This window comes from Excalfactoria chinensis, chromosome 6, assembly GCF_039878825.1.
Source record: "Excalfactoria chinensis isolate bCotChi1 chromosome 6, bCotChi1.hap2, whole genome shotgun sequence".
Taxonomy (NCBI): domain Eukaryota; kingdom Metazoa; phylum Chordata; class Aves; order Galliformes; family Phasianidae; genus Excalfactoria; species Excalfactoria chinensis.
The window spans coordinates 6504256-6529689 of record NC_092830.1 but is presented as its reverse complement, the minus strand read 5'-3'; the positions used below and the strand labels follow the sequence as shown (position 1 = coordinate 6529689).

The following is a 25434-nucleotide window of genomic DNA, read 5'->3' as shown; positions in this document are numbered from 1 at the left end:
ACGCTTACTCTTCATATAAAAACAGCGGCAGCCTGAGGAAAGGTGGGAAGCCAAGACACATCAGCATCAGAACTGATCAAAGTCTGTAAGAAAACAAAACAAACAACCTTCCACAAATATTGGGTATGGGCTTGAATTAACCATCCAAAGCACAGGAACAGCTTTGAAATCTCAACCCATGCGCATGAAGCAACACACTCAACAGTGAGCCGATGTCTACTTTGATCAGGGACTATCAAAGGGATTCCGTGCAGTTCAGCTGCCAAGTCTCACTACAGCTTAACAGGCTGGAGAATTTAAATGCCTTGGACTCCATCACAGAAGCACTTTTTCCCTTCCCACCTCTCTGGCTGCCAGAATACTTAAACCATTTCGCTGGAGAAAACGCCGAGAGGAGCGACACAGAACCACCGCGATCATCTACTCGCTCTCAATAACAACTTAACTAAAGCCAGGCTAGTAATGCTAATCATTCCCAATTACTTCAAATCAAAAGCAAAGCGTTACATTACTGTTTGTGTCCAAGTGTAAATGCGGGCAATTTGCAGCTCACCGTGGTCACCTCCGCTCCTGCAGGCGTTCCTGCGATGCTGACTAGCTACGTAACCGCAAACCTTTGTTACCCAACAAAAGGATCCTCAACGTTCGAGCACTGCAGCCCGCAGTTTGTAACAATTTGAACGCTATGCATACGAACCACGTTTTCACGGCTCCTGAGGTTGGTGGCAACCCAGCACGGCCACATGCAGCCCTGCACAGCTCACAAAGCAGCCGCCCCGTGCAATCATGGCATCGCCTCCTCACCTGAGCAGCCCCCGGCACGCGCCCGTAGCTCTGCAACAGCCAATCATCAGCCGCGGTGCACGCTGTGCCAGCTCACACCGGGGCACGGGGAAGGCAACGCCGTGCAGCGCGGACAAGGAGCTGTTTGCAACTCAGTGCGGTGCTCTGAGCGGCTGAGAACACGCAGCCGGTTTGATACAAGGAGTTTGGGAACAGGTTTCAAGGTCAGCAGAAATCTCTGACGGACACAGAATTGCAATCCCCGCCATAGAACAAAACTGATGCATTAGTTTCACACAAATAAGCTCAAATACCCCACTAACTTCAGGGTAAAACACAGCTTTCATTCCTCTTTTTTAAATACTTTTAGTAAATATTTTAACTTTTTCTTATACAATATCATATATTCCACAAGGGCTTCCCGAAATGTAACACCTCCTGTTTTATGATGATGTACCACAGGATCAGAGGTGAACACTGGTGGTATAGCAGTAAATGTTGAACCCTCCTGCAGACACTTGGCTCCATTTTGTTGCTGTGTGATGGACGGCAGCAGAGGGGCACTCTGACAAAATGGCATCTGACATGGAAGTGTATATGAAGCAAAGGGGTGGAACTGAATTCCTCCATATGGAGAGGGAGGGGGAAAAAAAGGCACCCACTGACATTCATGGATGCCTGCTGAATGCTTATGGAGACCAAACAGTGGATGCAAACACAGAGGGATGGCACTTTTTAGTGGTGGCACAGTAGGTCACCTCTGCTGGTGCATGACATGCACAAATGTGCAAGTTCTTGTTCAGCTCTGGCAAAACCAGAGCTAATGGTGGTTAGACCTGTGGTCTTCGAACACCAGTTACTCCCAGTTGCTTAATGCAACACAGATGCACTCCAAAGTAAAATATGGTTTATCAAAGCACTGAATTGATGACTTCATATTCTTCCATGGCAGATGCTACAAGCACACGGACAGACAGCCCTCACTGATCCAGTGCTCTGCAGAAGCTCTATTTCAAAGCATGTTTCTCTGCTTGATGCTTGGACACAAGTGACCAGACAATGCCAGGCATGAAAGCGTGCAAGAGAAAACTGGTCTCCTGCTCTAAGTGTGCATTATCCCCATCAAAAAGAAACTGGACAAACACTGAACAGTTGATCAGAGCCTGGACAAGGAGCACTACCAAAAAGAGACTAGCAATGCTGCCCAGGCCCTGGGCATCAGAGACTCACAGCACAGCCTGTATTGGGTGTCATGGTCAGGCATCCCATCTAACACCACCTGGAAGTTAGGAAACCTCTCTTTAAATAAGGAGAGCATGCAGCTACCTACAGAGTATTTTACTTCTGATAAGTAGTACTTCTGATAAAAAACCCATTTTTTATGGGTTTAATCCAATATAAGTCACATAGAGAGCACATTAAACAGAACTCACGTTTTTCCTCCTACTGTTTTATAGAAAACATACATAAATCTCTCAGATTCACTGTCATGGCTATTTGCTCTTCTAGCTGCAAACCTCACCTGAAATCCTGGGCTCCTTCATGATGGAGTTAACCACCTGGAAAGTATTTCCCTCAGAAAATAACACACTTCTATTTACTTTTTTATAAAGGGGAAAATTGAATTATAGCAACTCTAAGTTATTTTCTCTACTGAATGGGTAGCATTTTGAAGCCCCAAAGCAAATCAGCAATCAACTAAAACTGCTTTAAAACCTCAGGTCCCACACCCCATCACATACAGCCACAGTGTTAAAATAAACCAAAATTAAAGGAGCTTGCTTTATTTTGAAAACGATTTAGGAGCACGTTGTGCTGAGCTTTGTACCTTCCCACCTGGAACCATTCAGGTTTCTAAAGCACAATTACTTATGGTATATTATTATTCAGAAACCATCTCCTGTCCCAGCCAGGCACCCCAGCAGTTGAACAATTAGCAAAACATGCAAACATTCTGCCCCCCCCACACTCCATATTTGCTCAATTTTCTTCCCTCCCAGCCACTCACCATGTCTTCATCTACAATTGTGAGGATTTATTCCCCCCCCAACTCTGTTCATAGGGATCAAAACAATTAGAAACTGTTTGCTACCCTTAAAACTTCAGAGCTCCGTAACTGCAGTTAAGAAACTGAACAGTTACAGAATATCCTAGAGGTCTTCCACTAAGACATATAAAAGAGGATGGGGGGAACACAAAACACTTCACTGATGATAACTACACCCCTTTACCACAACAGATGTTATTAACGGCATTAATCAACCTCCCAACAAATTATCTTTGAGCAGTTCAAACACGGAGAAAAGCCACTCCAATAATACTTCATAACTCTACAGTTAGAAAAACTAAAGACCCACTTAAGAACCTTGACTTTAAACATCAAAAAGTACATAAATCATAAAGAGACCAAAGCCCTATGCATCTCATACTCCTGTTAGGTACCTCATGAGTGTGGAGAGTCACATCTCTGCGCTGCTTCAGTTCCAACGTGAAGATCAACAGAACAGCATACTTCACCCAACACCACAACTCCAACTGAACTGTGTTCCCTGGGGCCGGAGACTTACGGGCAGCTCAGCACAGCTCATTATTCCCAGCTGAGAGCGAACCAACCAGAAGGGTGCAATCCTGCAAACAGCCCACAGCTGGCTCAGGAACACCTCACTCATCAGAGCTCATTTACCCCCAGCTGAGAGAAAGTTGAGCCAAAAAACCTGGCACGGCCAGTCACATAATTCCAGCTCTTAAATAATATAACAACTGCTTCTGGTAGAACAAAAGCTATTTTTATTTGATTCCTAAAAGTTAAGAAAATAATAATTAACTGAGGCAACTGCTTGTATGATGAAATCTATGCTCCTGATACAGTAATAGAGCTTTGCTAGACACTTAAGATAGATGATTTGTAACCACCCTTTCCTCCCTCCCCCCTCACCACACATCCATTTTTACCTTGTCCTTTGCTTCTCTTCACTGTTTTCTTCGACCTTTCTCCTTGCATTTGACAGGGTTGCAACAGGGTGTAGATTATTTAGGAAAGTTTCCAACACTGTCCCCAGGTTTGTCGCATTTAATTCTTTGTCACTATTTAGCTGCTTGTAACATAAGTTCCACTCAGCAAAGTAAACTAAAACAAAATCAAATCAAAGGGTCTGAGCACTGTGGTTGCTGTATCTTAGTTTCCCTTGAAAGGAAAGCTAGCAGCTCATAGCCTATCTTAGAGATATGCCTAAACATGAACAGGTTTTAAAATAAAGCTGTTTACTAAGCTATTTTAGCTAATAGTTCAATTTCAAATCCGTGTTAAGTGCTCAGATTAATCATACTAATACAAGTTCCTTTTTCAGGTACATTTTCATTTCTGAGGCTCTCAAAACATTTCCCTTTCCAGAGCTAGCACTAAATACACGTTCATAGCAAGTAGTGCCAGCAGTCCCACTGTTGAAAAGCCAAAGCCTGGCAGGTCCTTTTACTGGAAGGGTTGCTGGCTTACACAGGTGAGAACCCACGCCCAGGTGTTCTATCAGCAGGCTGAGAGAAAGTGAGATGTTTTGCTGAGCCTTCATCTACAGTGCAGCAGTGGCAGGTTACCAAAGCAAGGCAGGTGGTGGGAGTTTCACTTTGCAAGCCAAGTATCACACACACATAGTTGTAACTCAGCATTAAAACATTCTATGAAGCTTCAACTCTGAAATTAAGAAGCACAATTACTATATTTTTTTTTCCATTGCGATAGAAAAAACATGACATACTACTAAGAAATAATAGCAATGCATCCTTCAAATTGCAAGCGGACTGCAAGCAAATAGAAGAAACGGAGTCACATTTCTTTTTTTGTATGAAAATATAGTTATCTCTAAACTAATGGATAAATAGAACAAGACGCACTACAAGTGCTGTGCCACAGATGTCGCTTTCGCAGAAGTTCATCAGCAAAAGAGCGCGATAAAAGGAAGGTATAGGCACTCAATTTCCATTTCTTGTACAGTCATCTTTGCAATGTAAACATCCCGGAGGATCTGGAATATTTGGGATCAGGCATTATTCTTCTTTTTAAGCACGCTAAGAGGGAAGTTCTGTTTGAAAATCAAGGGTGCAGCTCTGTCTTCAAAGCTTTCAGGAATTTCTGCATTTTTTTCTACTTGCCAGCTATTTAAAAGGCAAGGGTCAGATCTGCAAGTGCTGTGAACAAGCATAGCTCTGTGAGGGCTCTGAGCTTGTACCCATTTACATCACATGGAAATTACGCTTCTCACTTTGGCTGTGAATAACTGTGCATGTATATATATACATATATATATGCTAGTGTGTGGTGGATACATACTATATAGAAAATGTATGCTTTGATCTGTCAAAATAAAGATATATATTTGAAAAAGGAGATTGAATGTGGAAATTATACACCCCGCGCTTACTTTTGAAAACTGAAAGGGAAAGAAATATTGTTTAAGCTCAGGGATCACCTGGTGATTTCTTCCTAATAACCTAAAACCAAACCACCACATGAAAGATTTAACAGCTCTCTGCCATGGTTGAGAGGCCCATGCCACGACTTGCTAACTTTTATATAAATAATTACTAGGCAGTGCCATAGCCATCATGGATTGCTACTTTAACAGCCTAGACCCTGGTGCAGCAAAGTACTTTTTATTGGCTACCTTTAAGCAACTGAATAGTCCCCTGGAGTTTGGCAAGCTCACTCACCTGCTTAAAATTAACCACGTATTTAGTCTGGTGCCTGCACTGAACTCCATCAGTAATCAGCAAGGCACTTCAACCTGTGCATAAAGCAGCTGCTTCTATAGGGTTTATGCACATACTTAAATACTTCTCTGAGTGAGGGCAGCATGGCTTGATGCTGCAAGATCCTGACCATCTTAGACGTAATCCTGCAGAGCTTTTAAACTAGTCTTTCCTAGTCTGTGAATAAAAAACCAATCAGATCCAGCATCATTTACAAGTTAAATCACACTTCCAAACACTATAACACGTGGTAAGCCTGGGCTGGGTGAAGAATGTTGAACATGGAGAATATTATATACTACGTTCACAATTTGTTCCACAAATGCAGTTCAGTTTGCATTATTCAGCACTGTGGTTTAGACTACAACGTGAAAAAAGACTTGGTACGCTTTGTGAATGCAGTGTTGCCTCAACCAAAGCAGCATTCCAGCCCCCTGCTCTGAGCCTTGCACGCTCAGGCAGCCCCTAATGAACTTATCTGCTACATGATGGGCAGCAGCAGCTGTGCTGCTGTGCACTGGGGGCTCACCATGGCTCTTCGTCGTCCAGAGGGGAGGCTGTAGCCAAGCAGCTCAGGGGATGCTAGGAATGAAGGTGATCGCCAAGCACCTGCTCCAAACAAGCCCTAGCTTGTATACTTGCAGCTATGCATCTCCTTGCACCTCTTCAGAAAGCTTAAATTGGGAATAAAAAAAAAAAAAAGATATTTTTTTTTCCAATACAGACATTTGCGTGCTCTCCTCTTTGCATCTTTGCAGACAGCTAGGAGTGCACGGCCTTCTTGTTCAGCTCATTCTGCTATAACTAAGTGGTGCTTGTGCATGGAAGGCAGAAAAGTCCAGGGGAGAAATGTCTATCTTTGCCTGCGGCCAGAGGTTTGTTAGGAGAATAGGAGGAAAAAATACAACCAAAGAGGGAGGAAAAAAAAAAATCCCAGGCTTGTGTGGGCCAGCTGTCTAAACAGGATAAATCCTGTCAGCTGACTGCAGCATAACTCATTTTTAATTACTTTGTGGCAAATAGTGCAGTTTGTGCCAGGCTGCAAAACTGGGCCGTGTTCCTGAGGAGCCGCACTGACAGCAGAAACAAATGGATCCCTGCAAGAGTCCTCCTTATGGAGGCTCACCATCAATACCCCTCATTTAAACTGTGTGCTGGGTTTCTTCTTCTGTGAGACTGCTCTTCTATCCTAGCTTGATTTTTGTTTTCCTACTGCGAGAAATATAAATGTAAAAAATTGGGGACTTTTATCTTATAAATCAACCTGTTGATTAATAATACAAATCAAATTGGGAGCGATCAATGAAATATTTACTTATCCAAAAGCCTGACCTAGATTGCCTGCGGATTTTCTGAGGATGGGACTGCACTTTTCCCTCTGTTCAAACAGTCTTTCACCTTAATGAAGGCTGTGATTTTGCTGCACCGAGACCTACAGCCTTTTTCCAAATAGCAGCATTCTAATTAAGTGGAGAAATCCAGCTACAGAGGGAACTTGCAACATAGCTATAGGGATATGAGAAGATATTAAATTATCCCAATTCTGGAAGCTACTGATTGTCCATTAGCAACAGTGGGCAAAGGGGGAATCGGTTATCTGGAGCACTAGAACTACTGTTTGGGAAAGAAACAACGTGTTTTGGATTTGCCTTTTTTTTTGTCATATGAAATGGCACTGGTGACATTTGCAGGATAAGACCTTAGATCAGCTGTACATGTTGCTTTATCTTTGTCCTTTGATTTTGTTTCACAGACAAAAAAATTACAACCCAAAACCTTTTAATGGCCACTTCTACCAATATTATAGGCATGGCCATTAACATTTCTCTCGCTGTATTATCACTGAGAAGAAAAAGCAGAGTTGTGCTCGTAGTCACGAGCTTAGCCTTGTCATTCAGGGATATACCTTCAGCTGCAAGCATTACATCCATTATGCAGCAAATTCCTTGAAATCTTAAAAGAAAAGAACGGCACCAGAGGGCACAGTCACTGCAGTGCCATTACCTCCTGCCTGCTCAAGCTCTCCCTTCTCTCTGTCCTTTCAGCCACCGGTTACTCTCCTTTTGTATTCGTCTACATAGGACAAAAAAAAAGAGCTGATCAGTTTTTTTCTTAACAGCTTTACCCATAACCAGAAACTTGTTTCTTATCGAAGCATTTATATATATGAAATATATACGCTATATAGCATATATATTTTATATACACATACAGCAAAAACATAGATTAAATAAGAAGAGCCACACAGCACAGTACACATGTAATAACATAATTCCATAATCCCGTGCTTAAACTTAAGAGCTGCGTGGATGTCCGAATCCTTGTTAGAAAGCAAAAGTTCACTTTCATCACTTGTTGGGTTTTAGCCATAATTCAGGTTTCAAACATTTGCTACCGCTATTCTAATACCAGGTGCTAAACACTCTGAATGAACTGCCAACAACAGGATTCTAGGGAAAGGAGAGGTCTGAGCACAGTGAACTTTCCTGGCAAGAAATGGAGAAAATTCGCCCTGAAAACAAAAAGAACAGGAAGGGAATACATGTTGAAATCCACAGGAAAAATCATAATGTACGTCCCTCGGTCCCAGTAACTGGTCTTCTTTGGCACTTGAGAACGATCACAAGTAGTTTGCCTTTTTATTCATATAGAACAAAATTTACAAAGTCATTCATACATTTGTTTGTTTTTTTTTGTCTTTTGTTTTTTTACTGACTTCGAAAATTGGGAATATTCAAAATACACTTTTACCCCACTTCATTCTTTCATTATTTACACTTATATACATGAAAAACGTAAGAGTTTCTTTGCTGTTTGTTTTTTTTGTTTTTTTTTTTTTTTTTCTGTTTTGTTTTTAATTTTGTATTAAAAAGCTCTGCTGGTTGTGTTACTGTTTGTTCTCATCAAATGGATGTTCCGTGAGAAGGCTCCATTGCTTCTGGAATGACTCCCCCCGGCACAGACTGAAATGACATAGGGATTGGGGTTTTCACGGGGCTCTGACGAAATAGTCCTCCATTTGGCGACCTGTGTTTACACTGTATGGAGGGCATGGTGGCCGAGCTGCTCAGGGGCAGCGGCAGGTTGCTGCCAGAGGCAGCTGTGAGTGTCCTGCTGGCACCATGAGTTGTCTGTTCGGGTAAAAAGGTGGTGACAGAAAGTTGCGTGTTCTGGTATTCGCGTACCGGCTCCAGGGTCTGAGCTGGCTGCATGCCTCCGATCTCCAAGGCTGAGATCTCGATGGACGCCGGAGAGATCTGCTTGTGGGCTATGTCTTCGTCGATTAAACTGTTCATGCGTCTATGGACTTGCTCCAGGTTCACTTCTTTATCCTAGTGAGGAAGAGAACAGAACAATCACTCCAAACGCGACCACCTCTTGTGTCCTCCCCCTCCCTCTCCTGTATGCAATGGAAATTAAGTGTTTGCTCATTAGATTGCTTTGATGCCATCTGTGCCTATGCAAAACCTCGGGGTCTGTCCAATGTCTTCAACTGAGAACACGTGCTGAACAAAACGCCGGCTCAGTTATGACCTGCAAAACCCACTGATGCCCTTAGTATGAAACTCCCTGGAGGTAAAAATGAAGCCTTTGGTTCAGCCAACACATCTTGTAGACCCAGGACAGCTCAGCACTCTCAGATAGCTGAAGCACACTTTCTGATGACAACAGCAGTATAATACTGTACACAGCCTAGCTGGCTCTAGGATATTTGCTTCACGTGCCAAAATCTACTGGCCAAGAGTTATGGTGGCTAAGACACTTTCACTAACCAGCAGGGAACACTGTGTCACCTACCTGGCAATATCCATGGAGCTCCCAGAATGGGACTAAGATGGAGACCTGCTCTTGGAGCCCTGGCAGGGGAGCATTCATTTGTGAACTGAACAGTCGTGGGGTCAACTATAAGCTGTCACTTTGGCATCTCATCTGGTAGAAGTTTACATCTGCTTTCAGTGCTTGGGAATGCAGCCTCAGTCTTTACAAAATGCATCACTGTCCTTGATGATGAGTCACCTATGGCACCCAGAGTGGTCTTGTCGAGGGACTTCTGGCACCAACTGCCAGCATTTTAGCTTCCCAAAAAGGCCAAAAACATTGTCTTTAAAACCTGAAGTAGCAAAGGCCTGCAATGGGCTCTTATCACCTTAGTGCGGCATTCAGGATGTCCCAAATGGAAAACAACCAAACTGGCAGAGTAAAGCCAACCACCCGGGATGTTATATGACTAAATTTGAACAGCTAGCAGTCTATAAAATAGAAAGGCATTATATCATTTCTCTATACTTCACAAAGCACAGCTGTGCAGTAACAGCTCTCTGATGTAAGTGTAGCATACCGCAGACCAGCAGCAAAGCATCTATAAAGCCCAACAGTCCTGGAACTAAAGGCAAAAGGCATCCTCTGGTCTGACAAACTACACGGTGCTCCCAGAGAAAACCCAGGCTAGGAAATGGGACTACCAAGTGGGTTCAGTAATCCCTGACTGCCCATAACTCAATGTGTTCCTAGCTGGTTAAACACAACACTAGTAGCTTTAAAGAAGCTCTTGTTCATGCCAAAAGCTAGGCTCTGGGAACAGAGAAGTATGAAAAGTCAGTGCCAGCCGCCCCACGTGATATTTATCATTATATTTCAGGTGGGGCACAGCGAATTACACTATTATTCCGATGTCATCCACTGCTATGCAATTTTACCTTCACCCTTCAATTGACAATCAAGTCAACTCCAAAGCCCTTGATTCCAGCCAATGTCAAATACAGATTTGATTGTAGCCTTATGATTTAAAACCACTTCTGTTTTTCAAGAACCATTGGATTTGCTGATCTCTGTATGGATTTGGAAATGAATTAGTGTAACATGAACCCAAACCTCTGAGCTTACACTAAGTCTCCTGTGAGTTCAGCTGGAGTACAACTGTTCAACAATTACACAGCCGAGCAGCAGTTTGCACTTCCCTCCTTCATCAGTGGAAAAACGATCCCTATTTCATTTACCAACCAAACCCCCAGTGCTGCTCTCTGGCACTCTGGGGATATTATCTTCCTCACCAGAGAGATGGATAGATAGAAACTGTTTTATTTTTTTCCCTTAACACTGTTTATTCAGACAGACTCTCTAATAAAACAACTTTGAGTTAGAGAAAATCAGTGGAAAATAAATAAAATAATAAATGTTTATAGCAGAAAGGGACCGGACAATACTTGATCAGATAACTGCTACAACTGCGTCGAGTCTTCACCAACCTGACACATCAGGCTCTTTATTCTCTGACAGTGCTCTAGGCTGATCATAAATTAAGCATTTGTGATATAATGGCCAGAGTACATGGATTTAATACTAGAATTTACGTAGCTCTGTTTCATGAAATAAAACTGTGCACTGGGGGCAAGTGCAGGAGGTGTTATCCTCAGCTGGGAGTAAAGGCTCAACCTCTCTGGGCAGCTTCATTTTGTATGGTGTCTGGCCATGCACTTCTGTATCTTCCTCATCTGTCTGCCTATGAAAGACTACAGTGAAGTTCTGCTTATCTGCAGAATTTAGCTACTGTAGTGTCTGATGGCGTCTGTGCCAAAGGAAGCTAACTCCCCAGATCCCAGTAAAAGATGCTTCTTTAGGTACCCTGCACTACACGTCCGTTTCCCGAAAGCCCTGCTTGCTTGTATTTAGACTCCTAGATTAGCTCTTTAGTTATCTGGGACCCATACTCTTGCCAATACTCTACTACGAGAAAAGCAAATGTAGAGTAATCAGATTCAAGCTGAGCAAATACAAGAGGAAAAATATTTCCTAAATAAAGCTTTGGAGAAATGTCTGTGACTCATTTGCATTTTTATGAGCTTTTATCTAATGCTTTCTTCAGATCATTTCAAGTGAAAATATACATCAACAACTTATATTTGTATTTTTTGATTGCAAGCACAATCCCCAGTGCATTCCATCCTGTTTTGTTATGGGAACAAAAATAATGCAACAGGGATAACTAGCCAAGCCAGAGAGAACAGTACAGTACCAATATTTGCAACACACAGCTATTAACTGTTTGCTGAGGACAAACACGCTGGTGATAGAAGCATACTTCTAATTTGGAGCATCTGTGCACAACAGATCATAAAATTCAAAGAATCCATCCTTGTTATAACATTCAGCTCTTTGAAGATGTAAACATAAAGAGCCACCGACGGGATGATCCCACTAGACATCTCCTAGTTCAGATGAGAGGGGATATTAATGACCACGCTGTTGGGGAGGTGCCCCTCCACTAGTCTAAGAGGACTGCCGTCCCTTCCTCCCTATGCGCAGTGCAGCCCTGGAACAGCACTGTTCGTCAACTGTGCAACTGCAGCTGCTTATGTACCACCGTATAAACACGTACTTAACCATGCATAACATTTTGCTATCAAGAAAAGGAAAAGCGTAATTCCTGCACACAAACGTAACTTTTGATCTCCTACAAAACACAATTAAGTAGAGAAGTAAATGCTTGGGATTTTAACAGGGGGTTGGTAAGGTAGGGGGGGTGGATTTCATTTGCCTTTTTCTAACTCTTTATTCAGCAAGGACAACTCTCTGGCCTTATTAAGATAAGAGAATAAATAATTAAATAAATAAATAAGAGCTTCAAAGAGCCCAGAAGTTCACATTATTCCTTCTTTCTGTTGCTAAAATAAGTCATTTGTAAAGGTTAAGGAAAATGACTCTCTCTCTCTTCGGATTAATAAAACGCACTGTAAAGGTTCTTTGCCTTTCTTTGCCTTATCAGATGAAGAGCAGCTAAATAACCAAATGTCAAGCTTTGTATGAAAGTATCATGGTGTTGAATGAATGATTTTTCAAATGCTTTAAGAAACAACAACTATCCAAGATAAAGATTAGAATCACGTGAAAAGATGAGTCTGTCCTTACACACTAGAAGACTGCTTTGAATCCTGGGGTTTCCAGCATAGAAACATTGTGTTTCATTTGACAAGTGCAGCTCGCTGAACCTGTAAGTTCTGTAAAACTCGTCTTTCTTTTTCCTTTATTGACCTCCTAGAAAATTCAATAACAAAACATATGCTACGGAAACGTAACAAGATATATGGAAAGGGTGAAGAGGTAATAAAGCCACACAAACAAATGTTAAATGTTAGGACGTTCTCCTCCCTTGTCAGATCATTGCTCTACTCTATTTTCAGCTCCGTAATTCTCATTAAGTATAAGACATTTGCTATCATTTTAAGCCCTTTGCTGGCATTATTTTTTCCCCCTCATTTCCTGCAACTTTGTGATCTTAATTCTGAAATGGTAACGTAGCACTGCAAAAAGACTCCCAAGCTTTTCGATGCTGTAACTGGTTTCTATTTTTCTATTTCTCCATGGCAAAATTAACAAATTGAAATTGCTAAATTAATATAAATTAGCAAATTGAGGCTTGGAGCTGGGGAACAGCAGAAGAGCTGGCTCTGGCAGCTGGATGGGAAGAATTGGAGCCACAGGGGGGTGTGTGTGCCCATTTTGCAGCACAGAGCCTTCTGTGGCCCAAGGGCAGCCCCTTGCTGCTTCTCATCACAAGTGTTTCTGGCTTCAGCTTGTTCTCCTTCAGAGATGAATGAATGAGCTCCAAACTTAATACTTCAGTGTCTGAGGCAGACGCATAGCTGAAGGTTCCTTCTCTTTCCTTTCTTGTATTTAATATGCAAAACTTAGTTAATATTATAAATGTAACCTCACCGATGTCTCATGCCAATTCAACTTCATTTTTCACGTATAGCTACACTGGATAAATGCTTATGGTTCTGCTGCCAAAAGGAGATCAAATATTTTTCTTCTGCTGTCTTCATAATTCTATTTGCAGTATTAATATTATGCTCCAAGTAGATAAGTTAAAGAAGTTAATCAGTGAAGGGGAAAAAAATACCTCTTGTGTAACGTAAATGAATTATAAACACAGGCTTATCCTTCTCCACATTAAGGAAAACAGCTAACCAAACAATGCTTCTAGTCAGGAAATTATCTCACTCATAAATACCAATTGAAATGTCATTCTTTCTCAATAAGTTTGAGTTTCATAAGGGCAAAACGAAGGGCATGTTTCTGATACATCCTAAGGATTGATCCTGAGTGACAGGCTCAATGGTCTATAACTGACAGCAAAAGCACACCACGGCAAGCATCTGCATGGATTTGAAGGATGCTTACCTGAATTACCTAAAAACAACTAGCTTTGCACAGCCGTGACTGCAAGGAACTATGGCTCCCTGGCAGAACTCAGTTTGGCTTGATCATGCAGAGAGAAACTACAGCAATATATAAATGATGATAGAACAACCCTAAACATAATATTTTTTCTAGCTTATTTTCTGCCACTTTTTACAGTGGGCTCTAAGGAAAGTGTGTGGGCAGTCAAAATGAAAGAACATAAAACTACTTGGGAAGTTTGGAGTCAGTTAATATTGTCAGGCCTAAGAGATGCTTCAATGTTGGAAAAGAACTACTGGACTCTGTTTTCAAGACACTGCCTATGTCACTTCCAACACTATTACTTCAAAGGTGTTCTGTTCAGCTGCCTGCTTTGCAATGGCTTGGATTTTCTAAAGGAAAGACTTGTTCTTAACTTGTGATTTCTACCATCCTATCACAAAGTCCAAGAGAAGCCACTTGAACAGATAAAAGTTACAAGCTGATGAAGCAGCTCCAGTAAGGTGAAACGCCCAGAAAGGAAGGATGGGTACCTGGAGAAATTTGATGCTAGAATTATGATAAAACTATGATAAAACACCATCTGCACTCACACTTGCAAACAAAACTACACTAGACTACAGCAGGAATAAAAGACCGATAGTTCTGACCCTAGATATCAAACACAAAAGTAGCCAGTATGGCCAGACAGGCACACGCACCGAGGGGCTGTGACGAATGTGCTGGTACTTCTGGATCAGATGCAGATAACTGTGCCAAGTGTTAAACCCTGTTAATGCCATTCTTAGTACATTCTTAGGAGACAGGCAGAAAATAATGCTTGAGGTCTTTCACAGCAACACAGCCTTAATCATCAATCATGGAACATTTCTGTTCTGCTTGTTCTGTCTTGAATGAAAATATGAAGGATAATTTTTCAGCGAGAGAATGAAAGCAAAACAAGAGATAAACGTTAATACTGCACTTTCATTCTGCAGAACAACTATTTAAGAAAGTAAGATAATTTTGTGAGTAGGACTGGGGTTCGAGAGTTGAGTCAAGCCCCAGCCTCAAACACACATTCCCTCTTCTGACCTTGGTGAGGTCACAGGCCTGTCCCTCTCCCATCCATATCACACAACCACAAACTGGCCCAGGTTGGAAGGGACCTCAAGGATCATGAATCTCCAACCGCCCCCTCTCCTCTGCCACAGGCAGGGCCACCAACCTCCATATATAATACTCAACCAGGCTGCCCAGGGCCCCATCCAATCTGGCCTTGAACAGCTCCAGGGACAAGGCATCCACAGCCTCTCTGGGCAAACATATCTCTCAAAACTTATGCATGTGTTGAAGACGCAAGCATCGGTGGTCATGAGAGACAGAAGGCACACATGTACCAAGCAACTCAGGAAGGAAGTCTCTTGGACACTTCCATGAACAAACAGGCAAACTGTATAACTGAAAAGGCAGGTTTCCCCACTCAGGCACCCACAGGCTTCATAGCTTATCAGCAGAACCAACAGCTCTGCCCAGCTCCCAGCTTCTGTCTGGGGAGGTTCAGACATCACTCATTCACACATTTAGCCTAGTAGGGAGAAATGAAGAAATAGCAGCTCTGCATTTAAGAAAATACTTCTTTTGAAATGCTGTATTCACACTGGGTCATGATCATTGCTTTCAGCTGCAACTGCTGCATATGTAGAAATATAGTTTTAATTTATTCCAGAAGGCTCTGGCAGAGTGGCAAAACCAGACAAAATTGGCTTGTTCGAGAAGAAAAAGCAGTGAAGATATAAGTAATAGATGTGCTGCAAAACAATGACAACACAGTATGGTATTATATTAATACAAATAGCCCATTTTAGATAAATATCTGTTTGCCACACTCATTATTTTCAGAGATTCCACGGTCGACAACGCAGTGAAATACAGACAGATGTGTAAACAGATGTAGCGATGATGTATGTTTGCTGTCATTAATTCAACACAGGCAACTGACCTAGTCAAACAGCACTTAATGTTACATAAAATTTGCTGAGTGGTTTCTGAATGTACTCTACTATTTGCTGGTTTGACCATAATGGTACCTTTCTAGAAATAAGTACAGATGCAGCTATGGAGTCTACTTGAAGACCTGCTTTTATAAACAGGCCCAATTCTGTAATTAAACTTCTGCCCTTATAAGTAGAAACAATACCATGTATTTTAAATTAGCAATTAAGTAAGCCGTTATCCATAAAACAGCTGTTGGAAGAATGCACTGAGACTGACATTGGTTGAGGTCCAGTAGACCATTATCCAGCTGAAAGGATCAAAGAAATGAGAGAGTTTTGCAATATATTAATTTAAATTGATGTGTAATCACCTTTAAAGAAATAAAACATCATCAAAATCTATACAGAAGAAGCCGCCTTATTCACTAGGAGGCGCCCTTTTTCACCAGAGAGCAAAGATTTTGTTTTGAAGAGAAAGTAATATTTTTTTCCCTTTCTAAGGGAACGTAAATCTGAAAATAAGTAAGAAATAAAGGAATACAGAAAATTTTCTATTAATGTGATAGAAATACATTTTAGATATATTGCCAAACTCTGTTCTTGCTTTCCCACATTCAGAAAATATAACTGGTGAAAGAAACTATTACCAAAACCTGAAAGACCATTGAAGTAGCAGTGACTTGCTACACAACTGTTGCAGCATCAAGGCATTTCAACAAGTAGTCCACATCTTCTCACACTCACCTTTTTCCCCTTGATTAGGGTGGCTTTATTTAACCTGAAGTCACATCTAGCCAGGGTTCTAATTCTGAAGATGGCCATGACTGTCCCATAGTCTGTGCCAGGAGGAGAGTTAGTTCCCCACCGGGCCATTGAAACAGATGATGCACACCAACTTAAATTAGCTAACTATCTTTTTTTTTTTCCTTTCTCCTTTTTTCCTTCAACTGCAACTTCATGATACATCACTGTGAACAAATATGCAGGCAACAGTACTGATGGAACATCTATTGCAAAGCAGGTGATGACAGGCAGACCCACAGTCTCTTGCAGTGACCTACTCCCGCATTCACTGTAACCCATGAACTAAGTGCAATCACAAAGAAATACTGGGTAGTCCTCACAACCAACAGCATCCTCAAACCTAGAAGGTAAGAGGCTGTGGTAGCATCCTCATTTCTTAGTACAGAAGGAGGCATTCAACATCATGCTGAAGTATTCAAGCTTCACAATCCTTACCAACCTCAGTTCACAAGCAGTAGATTCAACTACAAAGAAAGTGAATGACTGGTTCACATTAAACAGATGTTTCCACAGTTTTCATGAAGTTAAAAATATGTGGATAGGAAGAATGCACAGAAACATTTTTCAAAACAAGCAGCAAAATGCAGTACTGAATGAATGCTGATGGACAAGCATGCCAGTGTCTCTCAAAAGGAATACTTTTAGGAGAAAGGAGAACTTGCACAAAGGGAAACCTTTACTGTGTACACACTGCCTATACTATAGTTACAGGCATTTACAGCAACACAAAGAATAGGTCAAAGGGGACTTTTCAGGGAGAGGTTGAGGTGGGGAGAAAACTAGCAAGGATTCATCTGTGCAGGCATTTTCAACAACAAACCGATTATCCGTATATTATAGATTCTCACCATGCTTCTGAGGCCCAGCCTCACATCATTGGCCATCTCCAGACAGAAAGGAAAAAGAAGATGTGGGGAGACAAAAAAGGATCAAAACAGTGAGGCTAACAGTATATTTAGTATTTCAATCTTTTTAGCAAACATACACTAATTACACTTCTGGTTTGAAATAGCCAATTCTAGCCACTGCAACCAAATAGGATGGTCCTTGAAGATGGTGGTGGTTTCAGAATTAAACTATGACATCTAAGATACCCCTGAGGCGACAGATTATTCTTGTACAAACTGAAGATTAATTTCACCAAGGTTTTGTCCCCAAACCCACTCAAAATTGATGCCATTCTTTGCATTATTGCACACAGCCTTTAAATCCTAAATTATTATAGAGCGCATAAAGATGCAATTTTACACCCCACTACTACCCTTTAGCAGAGTGATTTACTCTACTGGACCATTAGCATAAGACTGCTCTATCACCATCCTTCTTCACCTTACAGCATAAACTCAGAAATTTCCACTTTTCAAATCAAAAGTACACAAGAGAGCTGGAAGAGGAGACAGAAAGAGCTGCTCATACAACCCATTTGATTCCCAGCAATAAGCTGCCTTGCAAAGATTCTCCTCTCCACTTCAGCTTTAAGAAACCCTTAGAAAACCATTGCATCCACATTCAGGGCAGTATTTTGGAAACTGCACAAGATCCTATTTCAACGTGAGAAAAGAAAGGAACAAATCATCAGATAGCTCAGCAAACTGAAATTCAATTCCAATAGATAAATATATTTATAAGTTGCCTGTTATTATGGCATGGTAAATTAATAGTACAAACATTTTTCTTTTTCAGCAAGAAGCCGATACCCTTTAGAAGAGACTGCTGAATCTTATAATACACTACCTAACTGTTCTCAGCAACTACTGTGACACAAAAGATAAAGACTTCTTCAGCAAGTCATTTCAGTGCACACATAATGTCCAGCTTTAGATGCACGTAGGTTTCAAAGCAACTGAATTTAATCCTGCATCAGAGGTGAATGGAAGTGTGTGCTCAGTGTGATCAGGATCAATCTCTCACTTAATTTTATGTATATACTTAAAATCCCTAGCTGGATCAAGGCCCAGATCCCTTTGAAAACCACTTAAGAAAAAGCAATAAGAGAACAAACTCATAAATTAAAAATAATAAAAAAATAAAAAATAAAAAAAAAATCACATTTTATGTGGTAGTTTTTTGTTTTTGTTTTTTTTTATTTTAAACTTTTACTGACTTCGTTATTACTGAACATTCGACATCCCCTCAAGAAGCCAACTTTCAAACACCACCATAGGCTGAGATAAAATATACAAACATTAGCTCTGTAAACATTGTGTGAAGAATCTAGAAAGAATCTGATGCATTACAGTTCCAATTCAGTAAGATACATAAGCTCATGCCAAGCACATGAGTAACCCCTGAAACTCTCTAGGATAGGTCATGTAATGCAACATAAGCAAATACCTAAGTTCATTACCAAACTGGAACTTTAAATGGGTTGTTTCTTTCTGAGTTTTCTGCATGGAAACATTCATTTTTTTAACTATTTCTCTTCAGTTTTTCCTTTCCCTCCCCCCCGCCTCCAAGGTTTATGCTGAGAAAATCCAGATTGTATCACCAAGAATCTTGTTGGCAAGGCTTTCTAATGTGACTGAAAGAAAAATTAAAGCAAACACAAAAATCCCTTTCTTGCACCTATGGAAATAAGCTAGAACCAAATGAATGCATGAATACTGCTTTAAGTATCAGGAGCCTGGATCCAATGTCCTTAATCACAGGGGTGACATGTCAATTCTAATCCCCTGCAACCTTGACCTAGATCTATGGTAATCAATAGCAAGACATTATTGATTGCACTGGATTCCAGACGTGCACGCTGCCTGCAACCAGATATTACAGAATATCTACTTCACCATTAGGGGCCTCTAAGGAGAAAATCCTATTTCTTCACTCACGTAAAAAGATGACACTGAGTTAGTTAAAAAAGCTTTCAACTATTATCAATTTCTGTACATGGCAATATATTTATCCTCCTCTTATTTTATTTCTCGTTCTCTGATACTTCCAGCTTGCACTTTGTCATAAAACCACATTAAACTTCTGCATTCTGTAATGACCGATTCCTAACACTGCTTTCCTGAATTAAAAATGCCAGTTAAATGAAAATTTTCAACCTTTTATAATTGAGTTAGATGGCATGAACTTCTAGATGGCATTAAAATGCAGTATTTTGCCGGTGTTTGCATTCTTTATTTTCCCCCAAAATCTTTATTTATTCTTAGAAAAGTAGAATACAATACAGTAGTACAAACAAATGATCATTTATATGCAGTTGAGCAAAAAATGTACAAAGGTTTCAGATATGCCATAAAAATACAGAAAAAAAATAATAATTTAAAGAAGAGATAAAATTTAGAGGACATGCGGTGAAGAAAATAAAACTCCAGTTTGATGGCTGCATTGTTTCCTTTCTCTCTCAAAAAGGAACCATCCCAGTGGAAATCAAATTGTCAGGTAAAAAGATAACAACACAAAAGAGACGATGTAAATGAAGTGACAGAGAAGACAAGGATAGTGAAAATAATGGTGAAAGCGTAAGACTTTAATAATCCAAACCAACACTGCTGGCACCATGCTGAAGGTACAGAAGCCCTAACTGCTGTGGAAGAACTGTAGGTGAATGTGGTGCAGGTCTCAGCTCTTAGCAGTGACAAATTTTGATCCATTGGACTCACATGTATTTGCTCATATTTCCATTTCTGAGGTACCCTGGGTTTCATACTCTCCTAATGCCAGAGAAGAGTCCTACTGGGTCACTGAGTGCTAAAGCTGGAAGGAGGGATTTCTGAGGTAGGCTGGAATTTGTGTATCATCAAACAGGGGAACAGGGGAACTTAAGGCAGATCATGTAAGGCATCCTTGGCAAAAGATACAGGCTTGCTTTCATTCATCCTGAATGCTGGTATTTGTTGTAATTTTCAGGGTCATTTTTGCTACCTCTTGCTGTAATACAGTGCTAGGAAGTATTGCAGAACATAGACAGAAGTAACAGAAGCAACAGGAAGTTAAGAAATCACAAACTAAGCTGCAAAGACTGTGATTGTTAATGAATTATAAACTAGACACAGGTTATTGGGAAATGGCTAGTAACAGCTCAGCATGTGAAAAACAACATTAAGTCCCCTTATGCAGTTACAAAAACAGTCTGAATGCACTATAAAATGGTGAACATATTGGGTACCGCTGCTGAAGCACATTGCTAGGAACAGCACAGTCTGGAGAAAATACACTTGATTTATAATACATGCTAATCAGAAATAAGAAAGAATCAAAGCAAGAATTTCTTGAGATGATTCTAACATCATGTGTCAAAACCTGTAATAATGGTAAGTGAATTAAGCTCGTCCTTCATAGAAGATGCAACAAGTATCAATTCCCAGTAATTATCTCACCTAACATCTCTAAGTGATTTTCTTTGACAAAAGCTGATCTATTAATTTGTTTTTTAGTGAATACACCTTGTGAAAAGTGGAAAAGCCAACTTTTCTTTCCGTGAATAGTATGATACATAACTTCTGCTTTTATATTTTTATTGATTTGGAGTATGCTATGTGGATGAATAAGACGTGATATCTTGATAGCTCTGAAGAGATCTCTGAAGGGGGAGAGTAGATTCCAATGAGACACAGCTGATAAAGCACAAAGGAGCACAAAGGATGCTGCTGAGCCTATTGCAGGAAGCAGCTATACCAGACTGTAACAACAATGAAACTTTGAGAACTGACTTTCAGTTATAAAAGTCATATTTTCATGGAATATAAGGTAGGAAGAATGTGATGATGTGATGAAGCCCTTGGTAGTTAAATGATCCAGATTACATCAGAGCTTACCAAGATCAGGAAATAAAAGCATGGGACCAAAAGATATAGGAATATGGAGATAAGTACTGAAAGTCTGACATTTTATGCCGCTGGGTTTCAGTAATTTCATGGGATTGCCCAACTATCCAAAAGGGGGCAAAGATTTCAAAATTAAAATGAATTTCCACTTTTCTTTTTACAGTTCCCCAAATCTCTGAAGCTGATCACAGCTGAAAGGTTAGGAATCACTACTGAATGTGAGCAGCCGTCCTGTCAACTCCAGATTTTAACACATAAACATATGAGCTGACTAAATTTCACAGTGAGCGTAAGATGGCTGGGCATTAGTAGCATTTAGAAGAAGCTGATTATAAACTCTAGAAAATCCAATTTGAAAAAGATGACCAAAAGTAAATTTCCCAGAAGCAGAAATAATAAGAATGTTTAAACATTACTGAATGTTTTCAACTTTAATGCATTACAGACCTGAGCCCAAATAGATGAACCTGGTATGGTCTTGCAGATGTACAGTTTTTCTGAGGTTGTTGAAGTTAATCCTTCCTTCGTTAGTCTGAACTGATGAGGAAGTGTTAGGATCACATTAAGATTTTTAGAGAAGAAATCTTTAGAAAAGGACCTGCGCATCCTGGTGGACCATGAGCCAGCAGTGTGCCCTTGTGGCCAAGAAGGCCAGCTGTTTCCTGGGGTGCATTAAGAAGAGCACGGCCAGCAGGTCAAGGGAGGTGATCCTTCCCCTCTACTCTGTCCTGGTGAAGCCACATTTAAACTACTGAGTATGGTTCTGGACTCAACAGTTCAAAACAGACAGGGATCTCCTAGAAAGAGTCCAAAGACAGGCAACAAAGATGGTAAAGGGCCTTGAGATCTCCCATACAAGGAAAGGCTGAGAGACCTTGGTCTGTTCAGCTTGGGGAAAAGAAGACAGAGGGGATCTGATCAATGTTTATAAATACCTAAAGTGCAGGAGTCAACAGAACAAAGCCAGACTCTTTTAAGTGTTGTGTACTAATAGGACAAGGAGCAACAGCTAAAAACTGGAACATACAAAGTTCCACACAAATATGCAGAAGACTTTCACAGTGAGGATGAATCGGGCTGCACAAACAGCTTATGGCATCTTCTTCTTTGAAGACATTAAAGATCCATTTGGAAGCCAACCTGTGTGACCTGCTGTAGGCAACCTACTTTATCTGGGAAGCTGGACTTCATGATCTCCAGGGGTTCCTTCCAAACCCTGAAATTCTGTGACTCTGCTTGGCCATTAAAGAAAGAAATGCCACTACTGCTTGCATGATAGAACTGGGAGCTAAAGGCAATTGATTGTTCTGAGAAAATAAAGAAGCCCTTCTTTCCTGGAGGCTCATCCAAATGAATTGACTTTATGGATAGAAATTATATATTTCGCTTAAAAAAAGGAAAGAAAATTTTAAAAAAAAAGGAAAATAAATAAATAAATAAATAAAGGAACAAGGAATTTCCAGTCGGAAGCAGTCTAACTGACACAGCACTTCCTATAAGGTCTCTGACACAAATATGATCTACATTTGTAAAATCCAAGTTATGGTGTCAGGGTTCAAAAAATAGTTCCCCTCATTACATAGTTAACAACACATTTTCTACACTGATTTTAATTAAGAGTTCTGATTTATATCACCCAGAGCTCCAAGTCCTTGAATACCTCAGTGCATTGGCTCCCAATGACCTCTATGAAAGCCAAAGGAATACAAAGGGGGAGAGGAAAATACAAGGACACCTTAATACCAGCTGAAAATATTTCTCCAATGCTAATGAGTGTTGTTCAGGTTCTTGTGACCTCAGACTTCACATCAAACCCAAACGGAAAACATGACAGTCTCTATAATGCTCTCTTTTTCTTTGGCAAGCTGCACAGTTGCCCAACCCTATCATAAACCTGTCAAGAGTGGTCACAAATTCGTCTTCCCAACATTTCTCAGTCTTTCTCATTGGCATCAGATTAGCATGACAGTCTAACATGTGGGTCAAGCCAAAGAGAGGAACTTCTAAAAGGCTCAGCAAGTTACCAGCTCCTCATTCAATCCCAAAACCACTTTTCTACAATTGATTTACAAGTTCCTAACAGTTTAAGGGTCACAGTAGCCACACTGCCTCTTTTTACTTACAATGGTGACTGCAGTGAATGCTGTTCTCTTTCTGCATGAGGTGACTATCAAAGCCTAAGTGTAATATTTGGCCTCAAGGGAATCATCCCCTTCTGTGACCTTTCACAGGCTCTGCACAGACAAAAAATGGTCAGGAGAAAATCCAATTCCCAAAGATTTTAGGTGATATCACAATACTCAGGTTTTTCCAAAGCCTCGCTGAAAAAAAATAAGTAAAATAAAAAGGCAGAAGAGAATGGAAATCAGCAGAATGGCTTAAGTTGACAGCTGTTACTGAACTAAAGACTGGGATGGAGTATCAGAAGCTGTCTCCTTTTGATACACTGAAAATCCTCAAGCAATTTCCACACCACCACCTCTTCTAAAGTGGGGTTACTACTGTGATTACTGTAGTCATCAGTAACCTCCCTTTAGTTCCTCCTCACTAGTACATGATTATATCTGTTTACTAATCTACTGAGAAATGCTTGCAACATTCTTGCACTACATTAGCCAAGCGTATTTTATGGTCACTCTTTTCTCCAGCTCCTCTGTCCTTTTCCAGAGATGCTTTTGGCCTCCTGCACTTCACTGCACCAAGCTTCCCTCTTTCAGAACCCCTCATGGTTTACAACCTTGTCTGCCCCTTATGGCACTCTTATGCTTTCCTCCTCTGCTTTCTCACATCTGCAGAACCCTCATCCCTGGTGCCCTTCTGTCTGGAACGATGACTTTCTCTTTCAGCTCTAACAACTACTTGTTCCAGGGATCCCACTGGCTGTTCCCTCTCTCAGCAGCACCCACAAAGACCAGTCATTTCTGAGCCTGTTCATGCATGTTCTGGCTGACTTTAGTTCGTACTGCTTAACCTACACCTGCTATGCTCATTCCCACAGACAGGTGATATTCCTGAGTGCAGCTTTACCATCCTGGTAACTGCAGTATAGTTTGAAAGATGGAATCTTGGAAGTATTTTATTGTTCATCATGAAACCTGTCAAAGAGGATGGGAGGAGCACCTTTAATTTAGAGCACGCTGGAGGGAAGGGAAAGGAGGAGGGAACTGGGAAGAGGAGAAAAGACAGTAAAGACAGGGATCTGTAGGAAGCTCTGTAACAGGTAAAGAAGAGAAATTAGGGAGATGATAGGCAAAAAGGAGATACTTAAAGTCAGGAAGGCAGATCCTTCCTCAGCAATGGAAACTAAGTATTTACAAGTCCTTGCAATAAAAGTGACCAATTTTTTCACCCTACCTGTATGAAACCCTGCCTTTGGGGTTTATGCTCATCTCACACCAGAAAAATGCACAAAGGTGAGAGAGAGGAAGGTGCTCCGGGGTATAGCAAGACAAAATGGTCCATATGTAACATCAGAACCCTTCGCTCTCCTTGCCCCTTACCCTGCCAGGCTTTCACAGTGGGAACAGAACTGTCTTCTGCTATGATTTAGGCCTTAGTTACACTAACATGAACTGAATTCTACAAGGTAGCAGGGCAAAATATCACATTATTTAACCAAAGAACAATTAAATCCAAATTCACATTCACACAGAAGCTTGTTTCTGTGCAAGACTTGTGCTCTCTCTGGCTGCTTTTGGAGTGCTGCATTGTACAAAGTGGAGACGCCTCCTTTTAACCAAAATCTTTCTTTTGCTATTGTACACTGCAGAGCCACAGGCAAGTGACTTTGCAGCTCTGTCCCTCAAACACGATACAGATGTTTATCACTGACACTTGATGGATGAGTTCAAATGGGAGAAGCAGGAACTCGGAGAAATGGAATCTTACTGATAAATATTTCACAGCATTGCATACTGCGATATATATCATCAGATCCCATTTGGCAGAACTGCTTACAGGTGATGTGTACGTCAATTATTGTAATACTCCTGGCAATCTGAGAAACAAAGATTGTAATTGATGGGCTATGTACTATTTTCCAGCTGTAGCACAGCTCGCTGCTATTATTTGCTTGTAACAAACATCTGTTCCAAGATGAAAGCACCTATAAATGCCTCTGCTTAAAAAATTACAAGAGGTTAGTTTGTTAAACATTTAAGCTATGTAAACAAATACAG

The 25434-nt window shown here is 40.8% G+C and overlaps 1 protein-coding gene across 7 annotated transcripts in view; it reads right to left on the bottom strand.

Annotated features, from left to right (window-relative positions):
• Positions 1–3555: 3555 nt before the first annotated feature.
• Positions 3556–25434, bottom strand: part of GRID1 (glutamate ionotropic receptor delta type subunit 1) — a 485653-nt gene continuing 463774 nt past the window's right edge. For 5 of the 7 annotated variants that reach the window (XM_072339809.1, XM_072339804.1, XM_072339803.1 and 2 more), the window contains one exon: positions 3556–8858. In XM_072339809.1, the coding sequence (XP_072195910.1) occupies positions 8430–8858 (429 nt within the window). In that variant the 3' untranslated portion in view covers positions 3556–8429. Of the gene's footprint in view, positions 8859–16426; positions 16520–17335; positions 17372–25434 lie in introns of those variants that run through there. The other 2 variants (XM_072339805.1, XM_072339806.1) reach the window with 2 other exon arrangements.